At 36.2% G+C, this 23,227-nt stretch overlaps 1 protein-coding gene across 1 annotated transcript in view; it reads right to left on the bottom strand.

The window, feature by feature from the left end:
• Positions 1–23,227, bottom strand: part of TMEM135 (transmembrane protein 135) — a 247,594-nt gene that overhangs the window by 208,059 nt on the left and 16,308 nt on the right. The window contains exons 2-3 of the mRNA XM_043876380.1: positions 8,213–8,340; positions 5,521–5,613 (exon numbers count right to left, since the gene is read on the bottom strand). Of these exons, the coding sequence (XP_043732315.1) occupies positions 5,521–5,613; positions 8,213–8,340 (221 nt within the window). The remainder of the gene's footprint in view (positions 1–5,520; positions 5,614–8,212; positions 8,341–23,227) is intronic.

Below are 23,227 nucleotides of genomic sequence, written 5' to 3'. Positions count from 1 at the left end.
TTAAATCAAAGGCTGTGAAAAGAGACAAAGAAGGACACTACATAATGATCAAAAGACCAATACAAGAAGAAGATGTAACAATTATAAATATATATGCACCCAACATAGGAGCACCGCAATATGTAAGACAAATGCTAACAAGGATGAAAGGGGAAATTAACAATAACACAATAATCGTGGGAGACTTTAATACCCCACTCACACCTATGGATAGATCAACTAAACAGAAAATTAACAAGGAAACACAAACTTTAAATGATACAATAGACCAGTTAGATCTAATTGATATCTATAGGACATTTCAACCCAAAACAATGAATTTCACCTTTTTTTCAAGCGCACATGGAACCTTCTCCAGGATAGACCACATGCTGGGCCATAAATCTAGCCTTGGTAAATTCAAAAAAATTGAAATAATTCCAAGCATCTTTTCTGACCACAATGCAGTAAGACTGGATCTGAACTACAAGAGAAAAACTATTAAAAATTCCAACATATGGAGGCTGAACAACACGCTGCTGAATAACCAACAAATCACAGAAGAAATCAAAAAAGAAATCAAAATATGCATAGAAATGAATGAAAATGAAAACACAACAACCCAAAACCTTTTACAGTGGGACACTGTAAAAGCAGTGCTAAGGGGAAAATTCATAGCATTACAGGCTTACCTCAAGAAACAAGAAAAGAGTCAAATAAATACTCTAACTCTACACTTAAAGCAACTAGAAAAGGGAGAAATGAAGAACCCCAGGGCTGGTAGAAGGAAAGAAATCTTAAAAATTAGGGTAGAAATAAATGCAAAAGAAACAAAAGAGACCATAGCAACAATCAACAAAACCAAAAGCTGGTTCTTTGACAAGATAAATAAAGTTGACAGACCATTAGCCAGACTCATCAAGAAACAAAGGGAGAAAAATCAAATCAACAAAATTAGAAATGAAAATGGAGAGATCACAACAGACAACACTGAAATACAAAGGATCATAAGAGACTACTATCAGCAACTATATGCCAATAAAATGGACAACTCGGAAGAAATGGACAAATTCTTAGAAAAGTACAACTTTCCAAAACTGAACCAAGAAGAAATAGAAAATCTTAACAGACCCATCACAAGCATGGAAATTGAAACTGTAATCAGAAATCTTCCAGCAAACAAAAACCCAGGACCAGACGGCTTCACAGCTGAATTCTACCAAAAATTTAGAGAAGAACTAATACCTATCCTACTCAAACTCTTCCAGAAAATTGCAGAGGAAGATAAACTTCCAAACTCATTCTATGAGGCCACCATCACCCTAATACCAAAACCTGACAAAGATGCCACAAAAAAAGAAAATTACAGGCCAATATCACTGATGAACATATATGCAAAATTCCTTAACAAAATTCTAGCAAACAGAATCCAACAACATATTAAGAAGATCATACATCATGACCAAGTGGGCTTTATCCCAGGGATGCAAGGATTCTTCAATATCCGTAAACCAATCAATGTAATACACCACATTAACAAATTGAAAGATAAAAACCATATGATTATCTCAATAGATACAGAGAAAGCCTTTGACAAAATTCAGCATTCATTTATGATAAAAACCCTCCAGAAAGCAGGAATAAAAGGAACATACCTCAACATAATAAAAGCTGTATATGACAAAGCCACAGCAAACACTATCCTCAGTGGTGAAAAATTGAAAGCATTTCCCCTAAAGTCAGGAACAAGACAAGGGTGCCCACTCTCACCACTACTATTCAACATAGTTTTGGAAGTTTTGGCCACAGCAATCAGAGCAGAAAAAGAAATAAAAGGAATCCACATTGGAAAAGAAGAAGTAAAATTCTCACTGTTTCCAGATGACATAATCCTCTACATAGAAAACCCTAACGACTCCACCAGAAAATTACTAGAGATAATCAATGAATATTGTAAAGTTGCAGGATATAAAATCAATACCCAGAAATCCCTTGCATTCCTATACACTAACAATGAGAAAACAGAAAGAGAAATTAAGGAAACAATTCCATTCACCATTGCAATGAAAAGAATAAAAAACTTAGGAATATATCTACCTAAAGAAACAAAAGACCTATATATAGAAAACTATAAAACACTGGTGAAAGAAATCAAAGAGGACACAAATAGATGGAGAAATACACCATGTTCATGGATTGGAAGAATCAATATAGTGAAAATGAGTATACTATCCAAAGCAATCGATAGATTCAATGCAATCCCTATCAAGCTACCAATGGTATTTTTCACAGAACTAGAACAAATAATTTCACAATTTGTATGGAAATACAAAAAACCTCAAATAGCCAAAGCAAACTTGAGAAAGAAGAATGGAACTGGAGGAATCAACCTGCCTGACTTCAGGCTCTACTACAAAGCCACAGTCATCAAGACAATATGGTACTGGCACAAAGACAAAAATATAGATCAATGGAACAAAATAGAAAGCCCAGAGATAAATCCACTTACCTATGGACACCTTATCTTTGACAAAGGAGGCAATAATATACAATGGAGAAAAGACAATCTCTTTAACAAGTGGTGCTGGGAAAACTGGTCAACCACTTATAAAAGAACTGTTATTGTGTGTGTAATAACAGCAGTGACCAACAAGAAATTTTATTTAATCCTTCCAAATTACAATTTCAGGAAGATACTTGGAATATTCTTCCCTGGTGGCTCAGAGGTTAAAGCATCTGCCTGCAATATGGGAGACCCAGGTTCAATCCCTGGGTCGGGAAGATCCCCTGGAGAAGGAAATGGCAACCCACGCCAGTATTCTTGCTTGGAGAATCCCATGGATGGAGGAGCCTGGTGGGCTACAGTCCACAGGGTCGCAAAGAGTTGGACACAACAGAGCAAGTTCACTTACTTAGTGATGTCATTTCATGATTAGCTGAGCTTTATTCCAGCAAAGCGGAGATTATTGGAGTATCAGGAAATCCATTCATCTAATTCACCATCAATAACAATACATTAGAAAGATCTGGTGATTACCACTTTAATCACATATTCAAACTTAGAACTACTGAGAACTTTGGGCCTCTTGATGGCGTCAGCATCATCTATGAAGTAAATCTTAGCAAGAGTATTAAATTCAAATCTAATCAAAGATTTAGACTGAACTTCAAGTTCACAGGAAATACCATTTAAATAATTCTGTGAGGAAAAACTTCTGACAAAACCAGAAATGATTTTACACACAACAAGATAACTGGCCTGGTCATATCAATAAGTCACTACCATGGATGATAAAAGTGGGATGGATGATTAACCTAGATCAAGAGAAAATAAAGAAACAACACCATACATCAACTTTGACTAGACTCCGGTTCAATAAAACCAGCTATAAACTATTTTAGGATAGTAGAGACAAGACGGTAGTTGGGAATGACTGCTAATTTTCTTATGTGTGATAAAAGTGCTAGAATTATGTAGGAAAGTATTCTTATTTTAGAATATGCTTGATGATAACATATGTAGGAGTGAAAATATCATGATGGCAACAACGTACTTTTATGTGGTTCATACACACACACATAATACCACACATACATAGATTTAGAATCACATAAAAATAAAGTAAAAATAGTAAAATGTTAACTATGGTTGACTCTAGGTGATGATTATACAGGTATTCATTTCAACATTTTCTGTTGAAATGCAGGCAAATAACTTCAAAAATGCCACCTTATCATTCAAGTGCTAAAAAATAAATCAAAGCAAACTTGGTCTAAAGCATCTTTAAAGTTTCATATATGAGTAACATACTTTGAAATCATATTTCCAAAAACCAATATTCATATTTATAAACTGATCAAGAAGTTACAATCGCCAGAAAAATACTCTCATTACTTATGGGGGAGAAAACAATAAAAATACTTAACACAACACAGTTACCATGTGTCAGACACTCTTCTAAGCACTTTTTACATAACTAACTCATTTAATTCTCTGAACAACCATATAAGTACTTAATCACTGTCTCCATTTTTCAAATAAGTAATAAGCCATAGAAGTCACACAGTAAGTGGCAGAGCTAGTCTCCCAAGTCAGATAATATAGGTCCAGTATCCACACTGATTTAATGACTACTCTGTACTCTCCTCTTGGGTGGGGTAACCTATATTCCTGAGCAGTATTTTTGTTTAGTCTCTTAGTCATGTCTGACTCTTTTGTGACCTCATGGACTGTAGCCCACCAGGCTCCTCGTCCATGGGATTTCCTAGGCAAGGTAACTGGAGTGGGTTGCCATTTCCTCCTCCAGGGCATCTCCCCTACCCAGGCATCAAACCCGCATCACCACATCTCCTGCATTGCAGGAGAATTCTTTACCACTGAGCCACCAGGGACGCTCATGTTCCTAGCAATACTGATTTGATTTTGCTGGGGTTATAACACCCTTTGATTTTAGTGATTTTACTAATCCAAAAGCATGATCAAACAGAGAATCACAAAAAGTTAGATATTATTACATTTACAAAAATGCATTAATATGGCCTCAGGTAGTTTAGGGCTTCCCTGCTGTCTCAGTGGTAAAATAATCCACCTGCCAATGCAGGAGACTTGGGTTCAATCTCTGGGTCAAGAAGATCCCCTGGAGAAGGAAATGGCAACCCACTCCAGTATCCTTGCCTGGGAAATCCCATGAACAGAGGAGCCTGGCAGTTTACAGTTCAGAGGGTCACAAAGAGTCAGACACAACTTAGTGACTGAAAAATAACAGGTAGTTTAGGTAAATATTTAGTTATATAACAAGATCTATCTATATTCTTATTAGAGGATCAATGATTACAACAAATATCTTCATCAGCTGAAAGATGACCCCATCTTGATTAACACATGACACTATCTTGATTATCTGGGATAAAGGTGGAATCAAAGCAGGTCTCAGCAGTTAAAATAAATATTCTTGAGATGGCAAAAATTATTTTATGCCAAATGTTTAACTTCAACAGTTTACTTGACTGAAAAACTTTTACATAACATTTGTAGTATTTTGCAGAAACCTCATTATTCCACATGGAACATTTTCAAATTGATAACAAAATGTTTTTTTAAATGAGAAGATATCTTAAAAATAATAACTGATTTAATAGAGGTAATGAGTCTAAAGCAAATTACAAATATATATGAATATAAAGAAAATTATTATTTTCTTAGGTGTGACAACGGTATTGTGGTTACTGAAAAGATCTTTAACTGGAATTTATGCATGTCATATTTTAGTTTGGCACATCAGAGGAGACTCTAGATTTTTAGTAAACAAAGACTAATGAGTATTACTACTATATAATGTCAATCTTCATTTTTCATAGGCTTAAAAACATAAATAAGTATAAAATTAAATTTTCCATCAAATATTTGCAAGATTGAGAAATACATGTGGAAATATTTCTCCTCCCTGGACCACAACAAACACTAAGCAAAAAAAAAAAAAAGCAAAACTCTAATTTGGGTGAGAATGGTTCCACTAAGTATGCAGATACGCAACATTTTACCTGCTTTTTCTCTCAATTAGAATGGCCACGTAAGATGATGGCAAAGCGGCACCAAAGCCGGGACTCCATAGGTAGAATTTTCCAAGTATCTTCCTGAAATTGAAATTTGGAAGGATTAAATAAAATTTCTTGCTGGTCACTGCAGTTATTACACACAGAAGTTCCCCTTCTCTGTTCACCCTCTGTCTAGGTGTCCCACAGCAAATCAAATTCAACATGACCAGAGCCAAGCTCACTCCTCTTCTCCCCAGGCTCCATGAACTTGCTCTTCCTCGTCTTCTCCTAGGTTAACGACATCAACAACTACTCATTCACCTACGTGGGGCACTTGGAGACATCCTTGGCTTCTCTGTCTTCCATACATGGAGTCATCCACCTAAGTATTTCCATATACAATTTATCTCTCAAATGCCTCTCCAACCTACTGCCTTTGCCTCAGTAAAGTCCCTCACCATCTCTTCTTCAGGCTACTACTACAGCAAACTAATAGGTATCTCTCCTTGCAGTAATTTAATCTGTTACATTCATTCAGACATTCCCTGGATCCAACACTGTTCACTCTGCAAACCCTCTAGGTTCTCAATTTCCTCATCTATCAAATGGGAGTAAATATATTATCTATCTCATATATAATTGTTATGATGGCTACATGAGCTACTTCCCAGCACCATGCATGGCACAAAGGAAACACTCAGAAAATGTTAGCTATTGTTACTACTATTACCATTATTATCACTATTACAATTTTTTCAGCTTTTATTGATGTATAATTGATTTACCATAGCATGCTAGTTTCATGTGTATAGAAAAGTGATTCAGTTATATATATATTTTTTCAGGTTCTTTTCCCTTATAGGTTATTATTAATACAAAATATTGAGTAGAGTTCCCTGTGCTACACAGTAGGTCCTTGTTGGTTACCTATCTTATATATAGTAGGGCGTATATGTTAATCCCATATTCCTAATTTACCCCTCACCTTTCCCCTTTCATAAATTTGTTAGTTCTATGTCTGTGGGTCTCTTTCTGTTTTGTGTATAAGTTCATTATATCTTTTTTTTTTTTTACTACTTCTATTTTTTAATACATGATAAATATTCAACAAATGTCTCTCTTTTGCTTCTACAAGCCTGGATAAGTTTCTCTCACATCACTTACTAAAATATTTTATATCTTTTAGTTATATGTGTATATAAAGTTTTTCTTTTACTAGAATACATCATTTGAAGGAAAGAATCTGCAAAGTGTCTCACTATGGTGTCTCACTACAAATGGCCATTAACTTCTTGGGTTTTCAAAGAGAAAATAAAAACAAGTCTGGAGATATTAGGAAATTCCTTTTTCCTTTCAAAGATAATATATTCCTAAGAAGGGGAGAAACAAAAAAATAATACGAAAGTATCTTAACAAAGTTGCTCAACTGCTAAATGATGTATTATAGGAAAAAAATATTTACTACATACACACAGATAAGGATCAAGAATCACAGATAAAATTATTTTTTCATTAGCTTTAAAAAATTAGAAAATCTACAAATAACATGGGTATTTCTGCAATGGGCATCAGAAAATTTCTGCCCGAGAAAACTGGAGGTAGTTCTCCCTCCAATAAAATCCACAAATGATTTAATAAATTATTGAATGTAAGAATTAAAGGAAAATGACTCAGTGACTCAGGTATAGGAGGAATACAGATGTTACCTTATAATTAGTATTTAATGTTTTCACAACTTAACCAAAGGGTTCACATAACATAAATATGCTTCAAGAATAATTTATTATTATTATTAAACCTAATTATCCTATAACCCTATTTTTAGAGTTTTAACAAGTATTAGAAACTTTCCAGAGACTACATGATAAAGAGTTTCTTGCACAGATTATTCAGGTCAATTTAAAGGTATGACTTACTCAATAGTATATATTATATCAATTATTTTCTGCACAATTTAAAAGTTTATAAATGTTATTGTTCTTAAGGGAAAAGAATCTATGAAAGACACCTGGAAATTATATTTCTTACTGCAATTAAAATTTACCTGCAGAATTACTTTGGGCAATACTAAGTGGGTAAGATAATATTAACACAATGTGAAGTATTTCAACTTGACAAATTAAATAACTAGTTTGGGTTGTTTGAAAGATAAGAAGTAAATATCTATAAATATATTAGGTACATCTCAACACTAAACACTGAATTCTAACTGCACTGCATGAAGCATGTGACACAGATAATGCACTGAATCAGGACCAAAAGTTTCATCAGTAGGATATGCCAGAAGTTTTATAGATAAACACAAGCATCTTATGGTCCTTTTGAAGTCTGTTCACTACATATGGACCTAAGCTATATCATGGACAGTTGCTTTGAATTTCTAATCTATAAAACTGAAAAGTTAAGAAATCCTCATTTACAACTCAGTAAATAAAGTGGGCCCCAGAAAATGTATGAATTATTAAAGCACTTTTGTTACATAATCACAGCAATGATTTGAAGTTTATATCACATCTTAGGCCAAGAGGGCCACAACTCCTGGTTTTGCAAGCTTTCTTTGAGATAAATAAACGTCATGCCACAGATAGAAAAAAATAAACAAAGAGTGACCTGCCCAACATTTATATAAACATCTGTTTGTTTCAATTTCAACAAAGGAAATTTGCATTAATCTCCAGTGGTTATTATGAGTACCAACCTTAAAATGCAAAAGAAAGCCATAAACAAGGCCCCATTAGCAGTCAGAAATGAAGCAGACTGTAGGATCTCAGGGAGCAATTTGTGTAAATAATAGTCTAATTTTCGTTTCCGGAGAATTGCTGCAATCTGAAAAGAAAAAGGGTCTTTTGTTTAATCCAACCAACTTTTCCCACTTAAGTTAGTTCTTATGTGGAAGATACTGAAATAACAGCATATGTTTAAAAATTCAAGTAGAAACCCTGGTATTTTATAGATCCTCTCTGAAAATTCAATTTTGGGGACAGAAAGAAGACACTTTAATCTACTGAAGGTATAATAGGTAAAGGGCCACAACATGGATCAATCACATGATAGGTAACCTCCAAATTTGAGGTAATTATTTATAGTGCCTTAAAAAGTTTTAAACTGAAAAATAAGATATATTTTTAAACAGAAAAAAGTGAAGTTCAATTCAAATAGAAATTGAATGCTAAACTAAACTGCATTACAGATATTATCAACCTGAATATTAGAGAATTTCAGTGACAAAAACTAGAAAATGATGAAAACCATTCATTCAGTTTCATTGAAAAGGGAATATGAGCTAGATCAGTAGCATTCTCACATGTACCATGAAGAAACGCTGTTCTATTCAAGGTGAAACAATATTATCGAAGGAACAAAAGATGACAGAATTAGTGAATGAGGGAGGGAATATAAGAAAGGGCAAGACAGACTTAAGAAAAGGAAGACCAGAGAAGCCTGCATTCACTCCTCACTATTCTGGGCAAAACACTTTCCCTGTGCTAAGGGAAATCTAACGGCCTCTTCTCAGTTCTTTTCTTATTCTACCCCTTAGAAGCTTCTGATAAGCTACTTCACTCAATTAAACAGTTATTAAGAATTATGCCATACCCAGGAAAAAAATGATGAGTAACTCTAATTCTTGCCTGCAAGGAACATAAAAACTTGATAGAGAAACAGACATATAAACAATTAATGACAGTATGGCGGTGTGTTAAATGCTAGACTAGAGGAAGGAGGAACCGCTATAGAACTGCTATAGAACACAACCAAATCGGAGACGGGCAGACAACAATGTCTGAAAGATGTATCTTGGCAAATAGGTAAAATGTTGACAAAAGAGAAGTTTCTACAGTTTCTGTGACTGCAGTCTTCTCATTCTCCCACTATGTCTCTAAATACTATTCCTTTGTTAGCATTTCTTCCTCAGATCTCTACTCATTCTGTATATGTTCCCTCCCACAGCATCATCTATCATATCAAAGTAGCAATTCCAATATAACCCTATCATTTCTGTTAAATTCTTAATCGAGACTTCAAATGTCTATTGCACATGTCAATAAAGATGTACCAAAAACATTAAAAAAAAAAAAAAAAATCAGCCTGTCCAAAGCAGAACTTCTTGTATTTCCTCAAAGTGCTTTTAATTCTGAGTTTCCAAGCTCAGGTAATAGCGTCACATCCACCTAATTAAGTTATTAAGGAACAAAATATTGGTGTCATTTTCAATTACTCCCTGGATCCTCAACCATCTCCTCAGTTCTAATGGTATTCTACTATCTTCAGGGTTTAGAAAGTAGTCTCTTTCATTTTAGACTTTTGGCATCCGGTCCCATCACTTCATGGCAAATAGATGGGGAAACAGTGGAAACAGTGAGAGACTTTATTTTTGGGGGCTCCAAAATCACTGCAGATGGTGAGTGCAACCATGAAACTAAAAGACGCTTACTCCTTGGAAGGAAAGTGATGACCAACCTAGACAGCATATTAAAAAGCAGAGACATTACTTTGCCAACAAAGGTCCATCTAGTCAAGGCTATGGTTTTTCCAGTGGTCATGTATGGATGTGAGGGTTGGACTGTGAAGAAAGCTGAACGCCGAAGAATTGATGCTTTTGAACTATGGTGTTGGAGAAGACTCTTGAGAGCCCCTTGGACTGCAAGGAGATCCAACCAGTCCATCCTAAAGGAGATTAGTCCTGGGTGTTCATTGGAAGGACTGATGCTGGAGCTGAAACTCCCCAATACTTTGGCCACCTCATGCAAAGAGCTGACTCATTTGAAAAGACCCTGATGCTGGGAAAGATTGAAGGCGGGAGGAAAAGGGGCCGACAGAGGATGAGATGGCTGGATGGCATCACCGACTCAATGGACATGAATTTGAGTAAACTCCAGGAGTTGGTGATGGACAGGGAGGCCTGGCGTGCTGCAATTCATGGGGTCACAAAGAGTTGGACATGACTGAGAGACTGAACTGAACTGAACTGACTGATGGGCAGAATATGGTATGCTGCTTCATACTCAAGTAGTTACAGAAAAAATTTCTTCTGTCCCTGGAAACACATATAATATCTCTTATAACAATCGGGTTATGTACAAGTATCTCTATAACCCAACTGTCTAGTAAACATAACTCCCAAGCAATTTACATACACAAACACACACACACACACACCCCTCCTAGAACTAATAAAGCAATTGAGCAAGGGCATACGAAAGAAGCCAAACATACAAAACTTACCAGTATTTCTATACGAGACTAATGAATACATGGACCCCCCAAATTAAAAATACAACAGCATTTATAACTCCACAAAAACTAAAACACTTAGGGAAAAATCCATAACACCTGTATAGGACTTACATGCTGAAAGTTATCCAATGCTGATGTTAGAAATCAAGAACATATAAATAAATACTCATAGACAGAAAGACTCAATATAGAAAAACATCAGTTCTGCCCCAAAGTGATATATAGGTTTAACACAGTTCCTATTACAACCTCAGAAAAAGTTTTGGAGATGTTGAGAAGATTATTCTGAAATTTACATAGAAAAGCAAAAGAACTATAAGAGCTAAAATAACATTGAAAAAGAGAATGAACTGGGAGGAATGAGTCTATGCAATTTCAAGACATATTATACAGCTACACGATGGTTTTGTGATACTGGCAAAGGGACTGACATATAGATTAATGAAACAGAATAGAGAACCTAGATACAGACCCACATAAATATATCCAGCTGATTTTTGACAAGGCACATATGCAATTCCACAGAGGAAAAATAGCTTTTTCAGCAAAGGGTACAGTAGTAAAAAGAGCCATAAGCAAAAGAAAAAAAAATTAGCTTCAAAGTCTCACAGTTTATACAAAAATTCAAACTATCAGAGACATAAATGTAAAACATAAAACTACAAAACTTCTGAGAGGAAAAAAATCAGAGAAAATCTTAGAGATCTAAGTCTAGGCAAAAGCACAATTCATAAAAGGAAAAACTATAAATTACACCTCAAAGTTAAAACTTTTTCTCTGTGAAAGACCTGTTAGAAGATTAAAAAAAAAAAAAAGCCAAGGTTTAGAATGGGAGAAGATACTTGTAAACTGCAGACCTAGTGAAGGACTAGTATCTAGAATGTAGAAGAAAATCTCAAAATTCAACAGTAAAGAAATAAATGACCCAATTAGAAAATACAAATGATATGAACAGATATTCACCAAAGAGAATATGCAAGTGGAAGATAAGCACATCAGTCATTTAGGAAAACCACAATAAGCTATCACTACAGAACTGCCAGAATAATTAAGTTTAAAAATACTGAAAACACCAAACGCTGGCAAGAATGCAGAGAAACTGGATCTCTCATGCATTGTCAGAGGGAATGTGAAATAGCAGAAGCATTCTAAACAGTTTGACAGTTTCTTTAGAAACTAAGCAAGCAACTATCATATGACTCAGCAACTGCAGTCTCGGATGTTCACCCGAGGAAAATGAAAATGTTCACCCCAAATTACAGCAGCTTTGTTCCTAACAGTCAATAAATGGAAACAACCCCTATGTCCTTTAAGAGGTAAATGGTTTGAAAACTGAGTTGTATCCACACTATGGGTTACCATTCAGCAATAAAAAGAAACAAGCTCGTGATACATGACAAATGTTGATGAATTTCCAGAGAATTATGCTAAGTGAAAAAAGCCAATCACCAAAGACTACATATATATAATTCCACTTATAGGACATACATGAAATGACAAATGCATAGAAATGAAGAATAAGTCAACGGTGACCATGAGTTAAGCGGAGGTGGCTAAGGGGGAGGCAGTAGGGAATGCTATAAAGGGGCACCAGGAGGGATCCTTGTGGTGATAGAAATGTCCTGTATATGACTACGCTGCTTAGTCACCAAGTCAGTCTGACTCTTTCCGACCCTGGGAACGGTAGCCCCCCAGTCTGCTCTGTCCATGGGATTATCCCAGCAAGAATACTGGAGTGGGCTGCATTTCCTCCTCTAGGGGACCTTCCTCATCCAGGGATCAAACCCGTGTCTCCTGTACTGCAGGTGGATTCTCTACCACTGAGCCACCAGAGACTGTATCAAGGCAGTTATTTAGGTTATGTTATTTTACTATCATTTTGCAGGATGCTACCACTGGGAGACACCAGAAAAAGTGTACAGTGAATCTATTATTTCTTCCAACTACTTGAAAAGAAAGTTAGTTGCTCAGTCGTGTCCGACTCTTCGCGACCCCACGAACTGTAGCCCACCAGGCTCCCCTTGTACAGTCCATAGAATTCTCCAGGCCAGAATACTGGAGTGGGTAGCCTTTCCCTTCTCCAGGGAAATCTTCCCAACCCAGGGATCAAACTAAGGTCTCCCACATTACAGGTGGGTTCTTTATCTGCTGAGACACAAGGGAAACCCTCCAACGACTTAAGAATCTACAATGATCTCAAAATTAAAACTTCTATGAAAAAGCAGTCATCCACATGGCCAATGGGCATATGAAATATGCTGAGCATCACTAGTCATCAGAAAACTGTACAATGAAATACCACTACACACACGCACACCAAAATGTCTAAAACAAGGAGAAATGGCAATGCAAAGCACTGTCAGGAATAAAGTAACTGGAGCTTCACACACTGCTGATGGGAATGTAAAACTGCATACTTACTTCAGAAAACTTATTATCTAATGAAACTAAATGAACTCTTATCCTATGATCTGGCAATTTCACCTCTAGGAATATAACCAAGAAAAATAACTGCTTATGGCCACCAAAAGTCACATTCATAACATTAAAAAAAAAAAAAAATACCACAAAACACCTAAGTGTCCATCAGCAGTAAGGTAGATAAATTGTACATATTTTCAACACTGGTAGATCAAACTAACAGTACACTGTGAAAAAAGGAAAAATCTGACACAATACCAGAGGAAATAATCTAAGACCTTATCAACATTGTGCTGTAACCCAGAGCTTTCAACCAGGATTTTCATGTGGCCAAAATACTGATCCTCTCATCAGTCTGGGTAGCCAGGCCAGGACTCAGGTAACAGAGCAACGTAATAACCATCTCAGTTTTCCCTAGTATGCCACACAATTATTATCATTTACTAGATGGGGAAACAGTGGAAACAGTGACAGACTTTATTTTGGGGGGCTCCAAAATCACTGCAGATGGTGACTGCAGCCAAGAAATTGGAGGACACTTGCTCCTTGGAAGAAAGGTTATGACCAACCTAGATAGCATATTAAAAAGCAGAGACAGTACTTTGCCAACAAAGGTCCATCTATGGTTTTTCCAGTAGTCATGTATGAATGTGAGTTGGACTATAAAGAAAGCTGAGTGCCGAAGAATTGATGCTTTTGAACCTGGTGTTGCAGTAGGCTCTTGAGAGTCCCTTGGACTGCAAGGAGATCCAACCAGTCAATCCTAAAGGAAATCCATCCTAAGTGTTCATTGGAAGGACTGACGCTGAAGCTGAAACTCCAATACTTTGGCCACCTGATGCAAAGAACTGACTCATTAGAAAAGACCCTGATGCTGGGAAAGATTGAAGGCAGAAAGAGAAGGGGACAACAGAGGATGAGATGGTTGGATGGCATCACCGACTCAATGAACTTGAGTTTGAGTAAACTCTGGGAGTTGGTGATGGACAGGGAAGCCTGGTGCACTGCAGTCCATGGGATTGCAAACAGTCAGACACAACTGAGTGATTGAAATAAACTGTGTATATCACAGCATGCTACAGTATGAAAAAAGTTTAGAAGCACTGATCTAAACAAATAACATAACAGTAATTGTACTAGCCATGTAGGAACTATAAGGGTACATGCACATGTGTATAAAATTATCAGACACCATAATATACCTTTAAAAAATCACATTTTATAGCAAAATAATGCTGCAGTGTTCATATACTTTGATAAAGTAATTCCACAGGAGTAAATTCCTTATCGGGACTTCCCTGGTGGCTCAGACGGTAAAGCGTCTGCCTATAAGCGTCTCCTGCCTGCAGGAGACCCAGGTTCAATCCCTGGATTGGGAAGATCTCCTGGAGAAGGAAATGGCAACCCACTCCAGTATTCTTGCCTGGAAAATCCCATGGATGGTGGAGCCTGGTAGGCTACAGTCCATGGGGTCACAAAGAGTCAGAAATGACTGAGCAACTTCACTTCTTTCACTTTTATTCCTTATCAATTTTCCAAATATGCATATAAACATTTAGCTTAACAAAGTACATAAAAACACTATGATTAAAATATACACTTCTATTTGTTTTTTTTCTATTGATATAACTTTTGAAGACTAATGACCAGGAAAAAAAAGAAATCAAAATGCATACAGCAATAAGACAGACTACAAAACAGTATTTTCTAATGAACATATGAACCAAATACCAGAACATCATGCATTGGGTTATCTTTAAAAGGAGATATGTATTCAAAGTGGTGAAAGAAAAAAACCTACCAAATAAAAATACTTTATCTGCAAATCTGTCCTTCAAAATGGAAAAACAGATAAGGACTTTCCAAAAATATCAAAAGCTAAGTGAGTTAGTCACCACTAGCCCTGCCTTATAAGGAATGCTAAAGGGAGTTCTTTGAGCTGAAATTAAAGGTACTCACTGTAAATATACAACTCACTGGTAAAAGTAAAGTGAAGTGAAGTCACTCAGTCGTGACTATAGCCTACCAGGCTCCTCCGTCCATGGGATTTTCCAGGCAAGAGTACTGGAGTGGGTTGCCATTGCCTTCTCCAGGGGATCTTCCCAACCCAGGGATTGAACCCGGGTCTCCCGCACTGTAGGCAGACGCTTCACCGTCTGAGCCACAAGGGAAGCCCTTGGTAAAAGTAAATATATAGTTAAATATCATGGTATATCCTGTCATGGTGCTGTGTAAATCAACTGACTTAGAATAAAAGTTGAAATATAAAGTATTAAAAATAACTATAGCTATAAAAAATCTATTACTGGATAAACAATATAAAAAGACTGTGACATCAAAATTGTAAAGTGGGAGTAACCAGGTAAACTTTTTATATAAGACTGAAGTTATCATCAGCTTATAATAGACTATTATAAATACATTGTTTTGTTTTTTTATCAGTATGCTTTATACAAACCACACTGTAGCCACAAAGCAAAAATCTGTAATTGATACAGAAAAGAGAAGATGAAAGGAATCAAAGCATACCACCACAAAGCAGGCATAAAATCACAAGGAGAGGAAGGAAGAAAGGAACAAGTAAACTACAAAATGGTGAAAAAACAATGAACAAAAGAGCAACAGTAAGTCTTTATATGTAAATTAACTATGTCTCCTAAAAGACACATAGTGACTGAATGAATTTAAAAAATTAAAAAAAAAAAAAACCAAGACACAATATACACTGCCTTCAAGAGACTCACATTATCTCTAAGGATACACAAAGGCCAAAAGTGAAGGAATGGAAAAAAAGATATTACATGCAAATGATAACCAAAATAGAGAAGGGGTGGCTACATTTATAGCAGACAAAATAGACTTCAAGTCAAAAATCATAAAAGAGACAGAGAAGGACACTGTATAATAATAAAGGGGTCACCTCGTCAATAGGATATAAAAATTGCAAATTTATATGGGTCCAAATCAGATCACCTACATATATAAAGGAAATATTAACAGAATTGAAGGGAGAAATAGCAACATAATAATAATAGGGGACTTCAATGTAGAAATGTGGAAATGTAGAAATTAAACAGTACACTCATAAAAAAACAATAATTCAAAGAAAATAAAAAGGGAAAAAAAAAAGGGAAAAAATAAAAAAATTTAAAAAAAAAAAGGGAAATCAAAAACTACCTTGAGAAAAATGAAAAAGGAAACAATATATCAAAACTTTTGGGATACAGCAAAGCAGTTCTAAGAAGGAAGTCTACAACAATAAATGCCTACCTTTAGGGAAAAAAAAATCTCAAATAAACAACCTAACTTCATACCTCAAGAAAACAGAAGCAGAACTAACTAAATCAAAAGTTAGCAGAAGGAAGAAAATAATAAAAGTCAGAGCAGAAATAAATGAAACAGAAGATAACACAAAACATCAATGAAACGAAGAGTCGTTCTGAAAAGATAAAATTGAAAAAACTTTAGCAAGACTTACTTTTTAAACAAGATATTAATAAATAAAACTAAAAATGAAAGAGAGGACATTACAAAAAAAAAAAAAGAGAGAGGACATTACAACTGACATCAGAGAAATACAAAGGATCATGGAAACTACTACTACAAAGAGACTACTACTGTGAACAATTATACAGCAAGAAACTGGATAACCCAAAAGAAATGAAACATACAACCTACCAATACTAAATCATGAAGAAACGGAAAATCTGAACGGACCAATAATAAGGAGATTGAATCAATACTCAAAAACCTCACAATCCCAAAACATAATGGCTTCATCAATTAATTCTACCACACATTGAAAGAAGCAAATCCTGCTCAAACTTTTCCAAAAACTTGAAAAGAACATAAAACTTTAAAACTCACTTTATGAGGACAGCATTACCATCATAGCAAAGCCTGATAAGGACACTAAAGGAAAGAAAACTTAAGGTCAATATCCTTGATGAAGACAGATTAAAATTCTCAACAAAATACTAGCAATCCAAATTCAACAGCACATATATCATGCTCAGGAATGACTTACCTCTAGGGTGTAAGAATGGTTCAACATACACAAATCAATAGGTAATACATTAACAAAATGAAGGCTAAAAATCAGGATCATCTCAGTAGATAGAGATAAAGTATTCGACAAAACTCAATATCCTTTCAAAATATAAACATCAATAAACTTCATCATAATAAAAGGTCATATATGATAAGACCACAGCTAACATCAAACTCAAAAGTGAATAAATGAAAGCTTTTCCCCTAAGACCAGAAACAACGCAAAGATGCCCACTCTCACTATTTCTATTAAACTTAGTACAGGAAGTCTTAACCAGAGTATCAAGTCAAGAAAAAGAAATAAAAGGTATCCGAATCAGAAAAGCAGAAGTAAAATTGTCTCTGTGTGCAGAAACCTTGAAACTTCTACCAAAAAAAGAGAAAAAAACATCAAAACTAATAAATGAATTCAGTAGAGCTGTGGGATACAAAATCAACATACAAAAATCAGTTACATTTCTAAACATTTACAACAATCTGAAAAAGACAGTAAGAAAACAATCTCATTTACAATTATATCATCAATAAAATACTTTGGAATAAAGTAAACCAAGGAGGTGAAAGATATGTACACTGAAAACTTTAAAACCGTAATGAAAGAAACTGAAGAAGATGCAAATAAATGGAAGTGAAGTGAAAGTCACTTAGTCATGTTTGACTCCTTGCAACCTTTAGGACTGTAGCCCACCACACTTCTCTGCCCATGGGATTCGTCAGGCAAGAATACTGGAATGGGTTTCCAATACCTTCTCCAGGGGATCTTAACCCAGGTATCGAACCTAAGTCTCCTGCACTGCAGGCAGATTCTTTACCATCTGAGCCATCAGTCTAAATAAATGGAAAGACAGTATATATTCATGGATTGGAAGACTTAATATTGTTAAAATGTCCATACTACTCAATGCCATCTATAGATTCAATGCAATCCATAACAAAATCCCAAAGGCATTTTTCACAGAAATGGAAAAAAAAAAATCCTAAAATTCACATGGAATCACATACATTAAATGTGAATAGCCAAAGCAACCTTGAGAAAGAATAGAGCTGGCACAATGCACTTATACTGGACTTCAGAATACACTACAAAGCCACCGTAATAAAAATAGCAGAGTACTGGCATAAAAACAGACATGCAGACCAAAGGAACAGAACAGAGCCCAGAAATAAAATCACGCATTTATGGTCAAAGGATTTTCATCAAAGGTTCCAAGAACACACAACAGGGAAAGGAGTCCCTTCAATGAATGGTCTTGTTTATCCACATGTTGAAGAAGGGAGCTGAACCCTTGCCTTGTTCAATACACACAAAACAATTCAGAATCATTAAATCCTTCAATGTAAGACCTGAAACTAAACTACTAGAAGAAAACGGAGATAAAAAGCTTCTTGGCATTTGTTTGAACAATACTTTTTTGGATATAATTATAAAAGCACAGCAACAAATGGCATAAACAGACAGATGAAATTACATCAAACTAAAAAGCTGCTGCATTGAAACTAAAAAAGTTATTAACAGAGTGAAGAAACAACCTACAAAACAGAAAAAAATATTTGCAAACCATTTGCAAAATTTCATAAGAGATTAATGTCCAAAATACAGAAGAAACTCAAGCAACTCAATAGCAAGAAAACAATAACCATTTTAAAAATGAGTAAAGGGCCTGAACACACATTTCTCAAAAGAAGACATACAAATGGCCAACAGGAGCATGAAAAGATGTTCAACATGACTAATTACATCATGGAAATGCAAATCAAAACAATGAGCTATCACCATACAGCTGTTATAATGGCTATTATCAAAAAGACAGAAAGTCATATGTTGATGAGGGTGTGGAAAACAGGGAATCCTTGTGGTATACATACACATACACAAACACACACACACACAATGGATTATTCAACCTTAAAAAAGGAGGAAATCCTGTCATTTGGGACAACTTGGATAAACCTGGGGGAAATTATGCCAAGTGAAATAAACCAGGCACAGAAGGACAAACACTACATTATCTCAGTCATATGTGGCAACTAAAAACCCACAGAAGCAGAGGAGATGACGGTTGCTAGTGGCTGAGGGGGTGGGGGACACAAAGAGATGCTGAGCAAAGGATACAAAGTTACAGCTATGTAGGATGAATAAATCTAGTAAAAGATCAAGCAGAATGACTATAGTTAATAACACTGCACTGAATACTGAAAATATGCTAAGAAGGTACATTTCAGGTACCACTGAAACGTTCACTTTGTTGTGACATTCACAGTAATCTGAAAAGGGAACCTGCAGTATCTCTGAAGTATGCATGTGTATCAACATGACACAGAGTTCTCTTTTCTCACTTTTAAATTATATCTTTTTTTCTTTTCTTAATAAATTATACTTAAGGAACTTGGAGAAGGAAATGGCAACCCACTCCAGTATTCTTGCCCGAAGAATCCCCTGGACAGAGGAGCCTGGAAGTCCACAGGGTCACAAGAGTCGGACATGACTTAGCGACTGAAGTAAGTAACTGGATATCTGTATAGAACAAAAAAAGTTACCTTTTTTGTTAACAACTTCTTCACACTATACACAAAACTTAGTTTGAGATGGATCACAGACTTACATGTGCAAAGTATAAACAATAAAGCATATGGAAGAAAACATAGGTGAATATGAACATTCCAGACGTAAGTCAAAAGACTGAGACGGCATTAAGCATAGTTCCATGAAAGGGAAGTATGGAGGCTGACTTGACTATCACAAAGGCTACAGACTGAAGACTGATGCAAAGTTCTAATGACAGGCTCCCAATTTAGGAGTTCCCTTCTACAAAAATATCACAATTAGACATCTATCAGGCCTATATACATTTCATCTCATTCCATCTTATCTGTTTCGCCCTGTGATTAATGCCACATATTTGCCATACAAATGGTTAACTAGTATTAGGATTGCATGGCTATGGAACAGAACACAGTTAACTGGCCCTCATAAGGGGCTGACCCCTTGATCTTAGCCTTATTGTACCAAACTTTAATTTAGTAGTCTTTGTTAGCCCAAGAGCTTGATCATTAACTCTCTCAGATGACTATTTCTGGAGAGTCTAATAAATCAAGTTTTTGTGAAAAATAAAGTCTACAGTAGGAGCTGATTTTATGTTTTATTTGTTTGTTGCTGTTGATGTTCAGTCGCTGTCATATTCAGTTCTTTGTAACCCCATGGAGTGCAGCATGCTAGGCTTCCCTATCCTTCACTATCTCTCGGATGTGGCTCGTGTCCATTGAGTCAATGACGCTAACCATCTTATCCTTTGCCGCTGTCGTCTCCTTTTTGCCTTCAATCTTTCCCAGCATCAGGGTCTTTTCCAGTGAGTCGGCTCTTCGTATCAGGTGGCAAAAGTATTGGAGCTTCAGCATCAGTCCTTCCAATGAATATGCAATGAGTTGATTTCCTTAAGGATTGACTGGTTTGATCTCCTTGCTGTCCAAGGAACTCTCTCAAGAGTCTTCTCTAGTACCACAGTTTGAAAGCATCAATTCGTCAGCACTCAGACTTCTTCATAGTCCAACTCTCACATCTGTATATGACTACTGGAAAAACCACAGCTTTGATTAGAAGGACCTTTGTCAGCAAAATGATGTCTTTGCTTTTTAATATGCTTTCTGCATTTGTCATAGCTTTCCTTCCAAAGAACAAGTCTTTTATTTATTTAATCACCAGCAAATAATGATCTCTTTAAAGCAGAGTCTCTCAACTTCGACACTAACTACATTTTGGGTCCGATAATCTGCTGCTTTGGAGGGTTGTCCAGCATGTTACAGGATGTTTAGCAGCATCCCTAGCTTCTACTTATAAATGCCAGGGGTGCAGCCTGAGCTGTGACAACCAAAAATGTCTCCATGCACCGCCAAGTGTCTCCTAGAAGCAAAGTCACCTCTTACTGGAAACAATGTTTGAAAGAAAACAGCATAATATAAAGATTCAGGCACAGTTTTTTTTTAACTTTTTATTTTACATTCGAGTATAGCTGATTAACAGTGTTGTGATAGCTTCAGGTGGACAGCAAAGGGACTCAGCCACACATAGACATGTATCCATTCTCCTCCGAACTCCCCTCCCATCCAGGCTGCCATGTGCCACTGGCCAGAGTTCCTTGTACTGTACGGTAGGTCCTTGTTGTGTATCCATCCTAAATATAGCAGTGTGTACATGCCGATCCCAAATTCCTATCTCTTGACCCCATTCTTCCCCCACTGGCAACCATAAGTTTGCTCTATAGCCTGTGAGTCTGTTTCTGTTTCATAAATAAGGTCATTTGCATTGCTTCTTTTTAGACTCCACAAACAAGGGACGTCATGTGCCATTTATCCCTCTGCCTGACTCACTTCACTCAACATGACGATCTCTAGGCCCATCCACGTTGCTGCAAGTGGTGCTCTTTCACCCTTTTTAATGACTGAGTGATATTCCATTGTATACATGTACCACACTTGTTTGTCCCTCTGTCAGTGGACATTTAGGCTGCTTCCATGTCTTGACTATTGTAAACACAGCTGCAATGAACACTGGGGTGGATGTATTCTTTCAGACTATGTTTGTCTCCAGTATATAGCAGGGTCATATGGTAGCTCTATTTTTAGTTTTTTAAGGAACCTCCATACTGTTCTTCACAGTGGCTACACCAATTTACATTCCCACCAATAGTGCAGGAGGGTTCCCTTCAGGACTGAGGCATTTTTTGACAAAGGGTCAAATATATCAGACATCCTACACATAGTACACATAATAGGACTGTCTGAAAAAGTTAAAACTACTCCTGAGTGTCCAATAAGACTTCTAAATATCCTATCAGTCATATAGGTGAAATACTTGATTACTGTGACCTGGGTCTAAAACCTAATTTCATCTTACAAATGAACACGAACTATTTTTTAAGATTTTAATATTAACTAAAAATTTTAAGAATAAATCTAGTATGTTTAAAAAAAAAAAAAGGAGGGGAGAAAACAGCATAATGAATTTACATTTTTAAAATATTAACAGAATATCTACTTTATTTAACAAACATTTGTAACACTTTCTACATGCCAGGCACTGTTCTAAACACTGTACAAATGTTAACTCAGTGCTTATTAACAATCCATGAGATGGAATGATCAGTATTCCACTTTAGAGATAAGAAAACATGGGCACAAAGAGATTATGTTGCCCAAAGTCACAGTGAATAAGGAGAGCAGGGACTGCACATAGGTAAGTGGCTCCAGAGTCCATGCTCTTAAGCGCCATACCTGATGGTGAAGTCTCACATTCTAAATGAGGGGAAGAATCACACACAGTGAGTGCTACCAAAAAAAGCAAAAACCCAACAACAGTAGCAATTTGTGACTCACTAGCCCCTACAGGAATTGAGGCTGCCCATCCTGAAAGAAGAAATGCTAAAATATGTAGTGAAAACACAACATATATATATATATATATATATATATATATGTATCCTAATAAAAAGGTCATAAATTTGGTATATACATATGCCAGTTCTATAACTAAGGTAGCATGATGAGTCCAGGACTAGAAATTACATTCCCAGAATACAAGAGCTAAAAGTGAAAGATGAAAGAAATGAAAATGAAATGAAACACTATGTTCACAAGACTAAGTCAAGGAAAGTGGAACCAACCAGCCATGAGCCTGTTTACTCTGCTTTCCTTCTTCCAAGATCTCAGTACATTTTAAACAAATGAAATAATAAACGTAAGTATTCAGCAGAATAATCAGCACACAGAAGGCACTTGAAAAAGTATCGGTTTCCTTCACTCTACACAACGGCTCCCTGCTCTAACCCCAGCTCACTTTTGTGCTGTGCAGGTCTTCTCTGGGCTTCCATGGTGGCTCAGACAGTAAAGAATCCGCCTGCGATACAGGAGACTCAGGAAGATCCCCTGGAGAAGGGAATGGCTACCCACTCCAGTATTCTTTCCTGGAAAATTCCATTGACAGAGGAGCCTGGCGGAGATGGTTAGATAGCAT

Source organism: Cervus elaphus, chromosome 2 (genome assembly GCF_910594005.1).
Source record: "Cervus elaphus chromosome 2, mCerEla1.1, whole genome shotgun sequence".
In the NCBI taxonomy this organism is placed as follows: Eukaryota; Metazoa; Chordata; class Mammalia; order Artiodactyla; family Cervidae; genus Cervus; species Cervus elaphus.
Note: the sequence above shows the minus strand (reverse complement) of the source record. Positions and strands in the feature narration are given on the sequence as shown.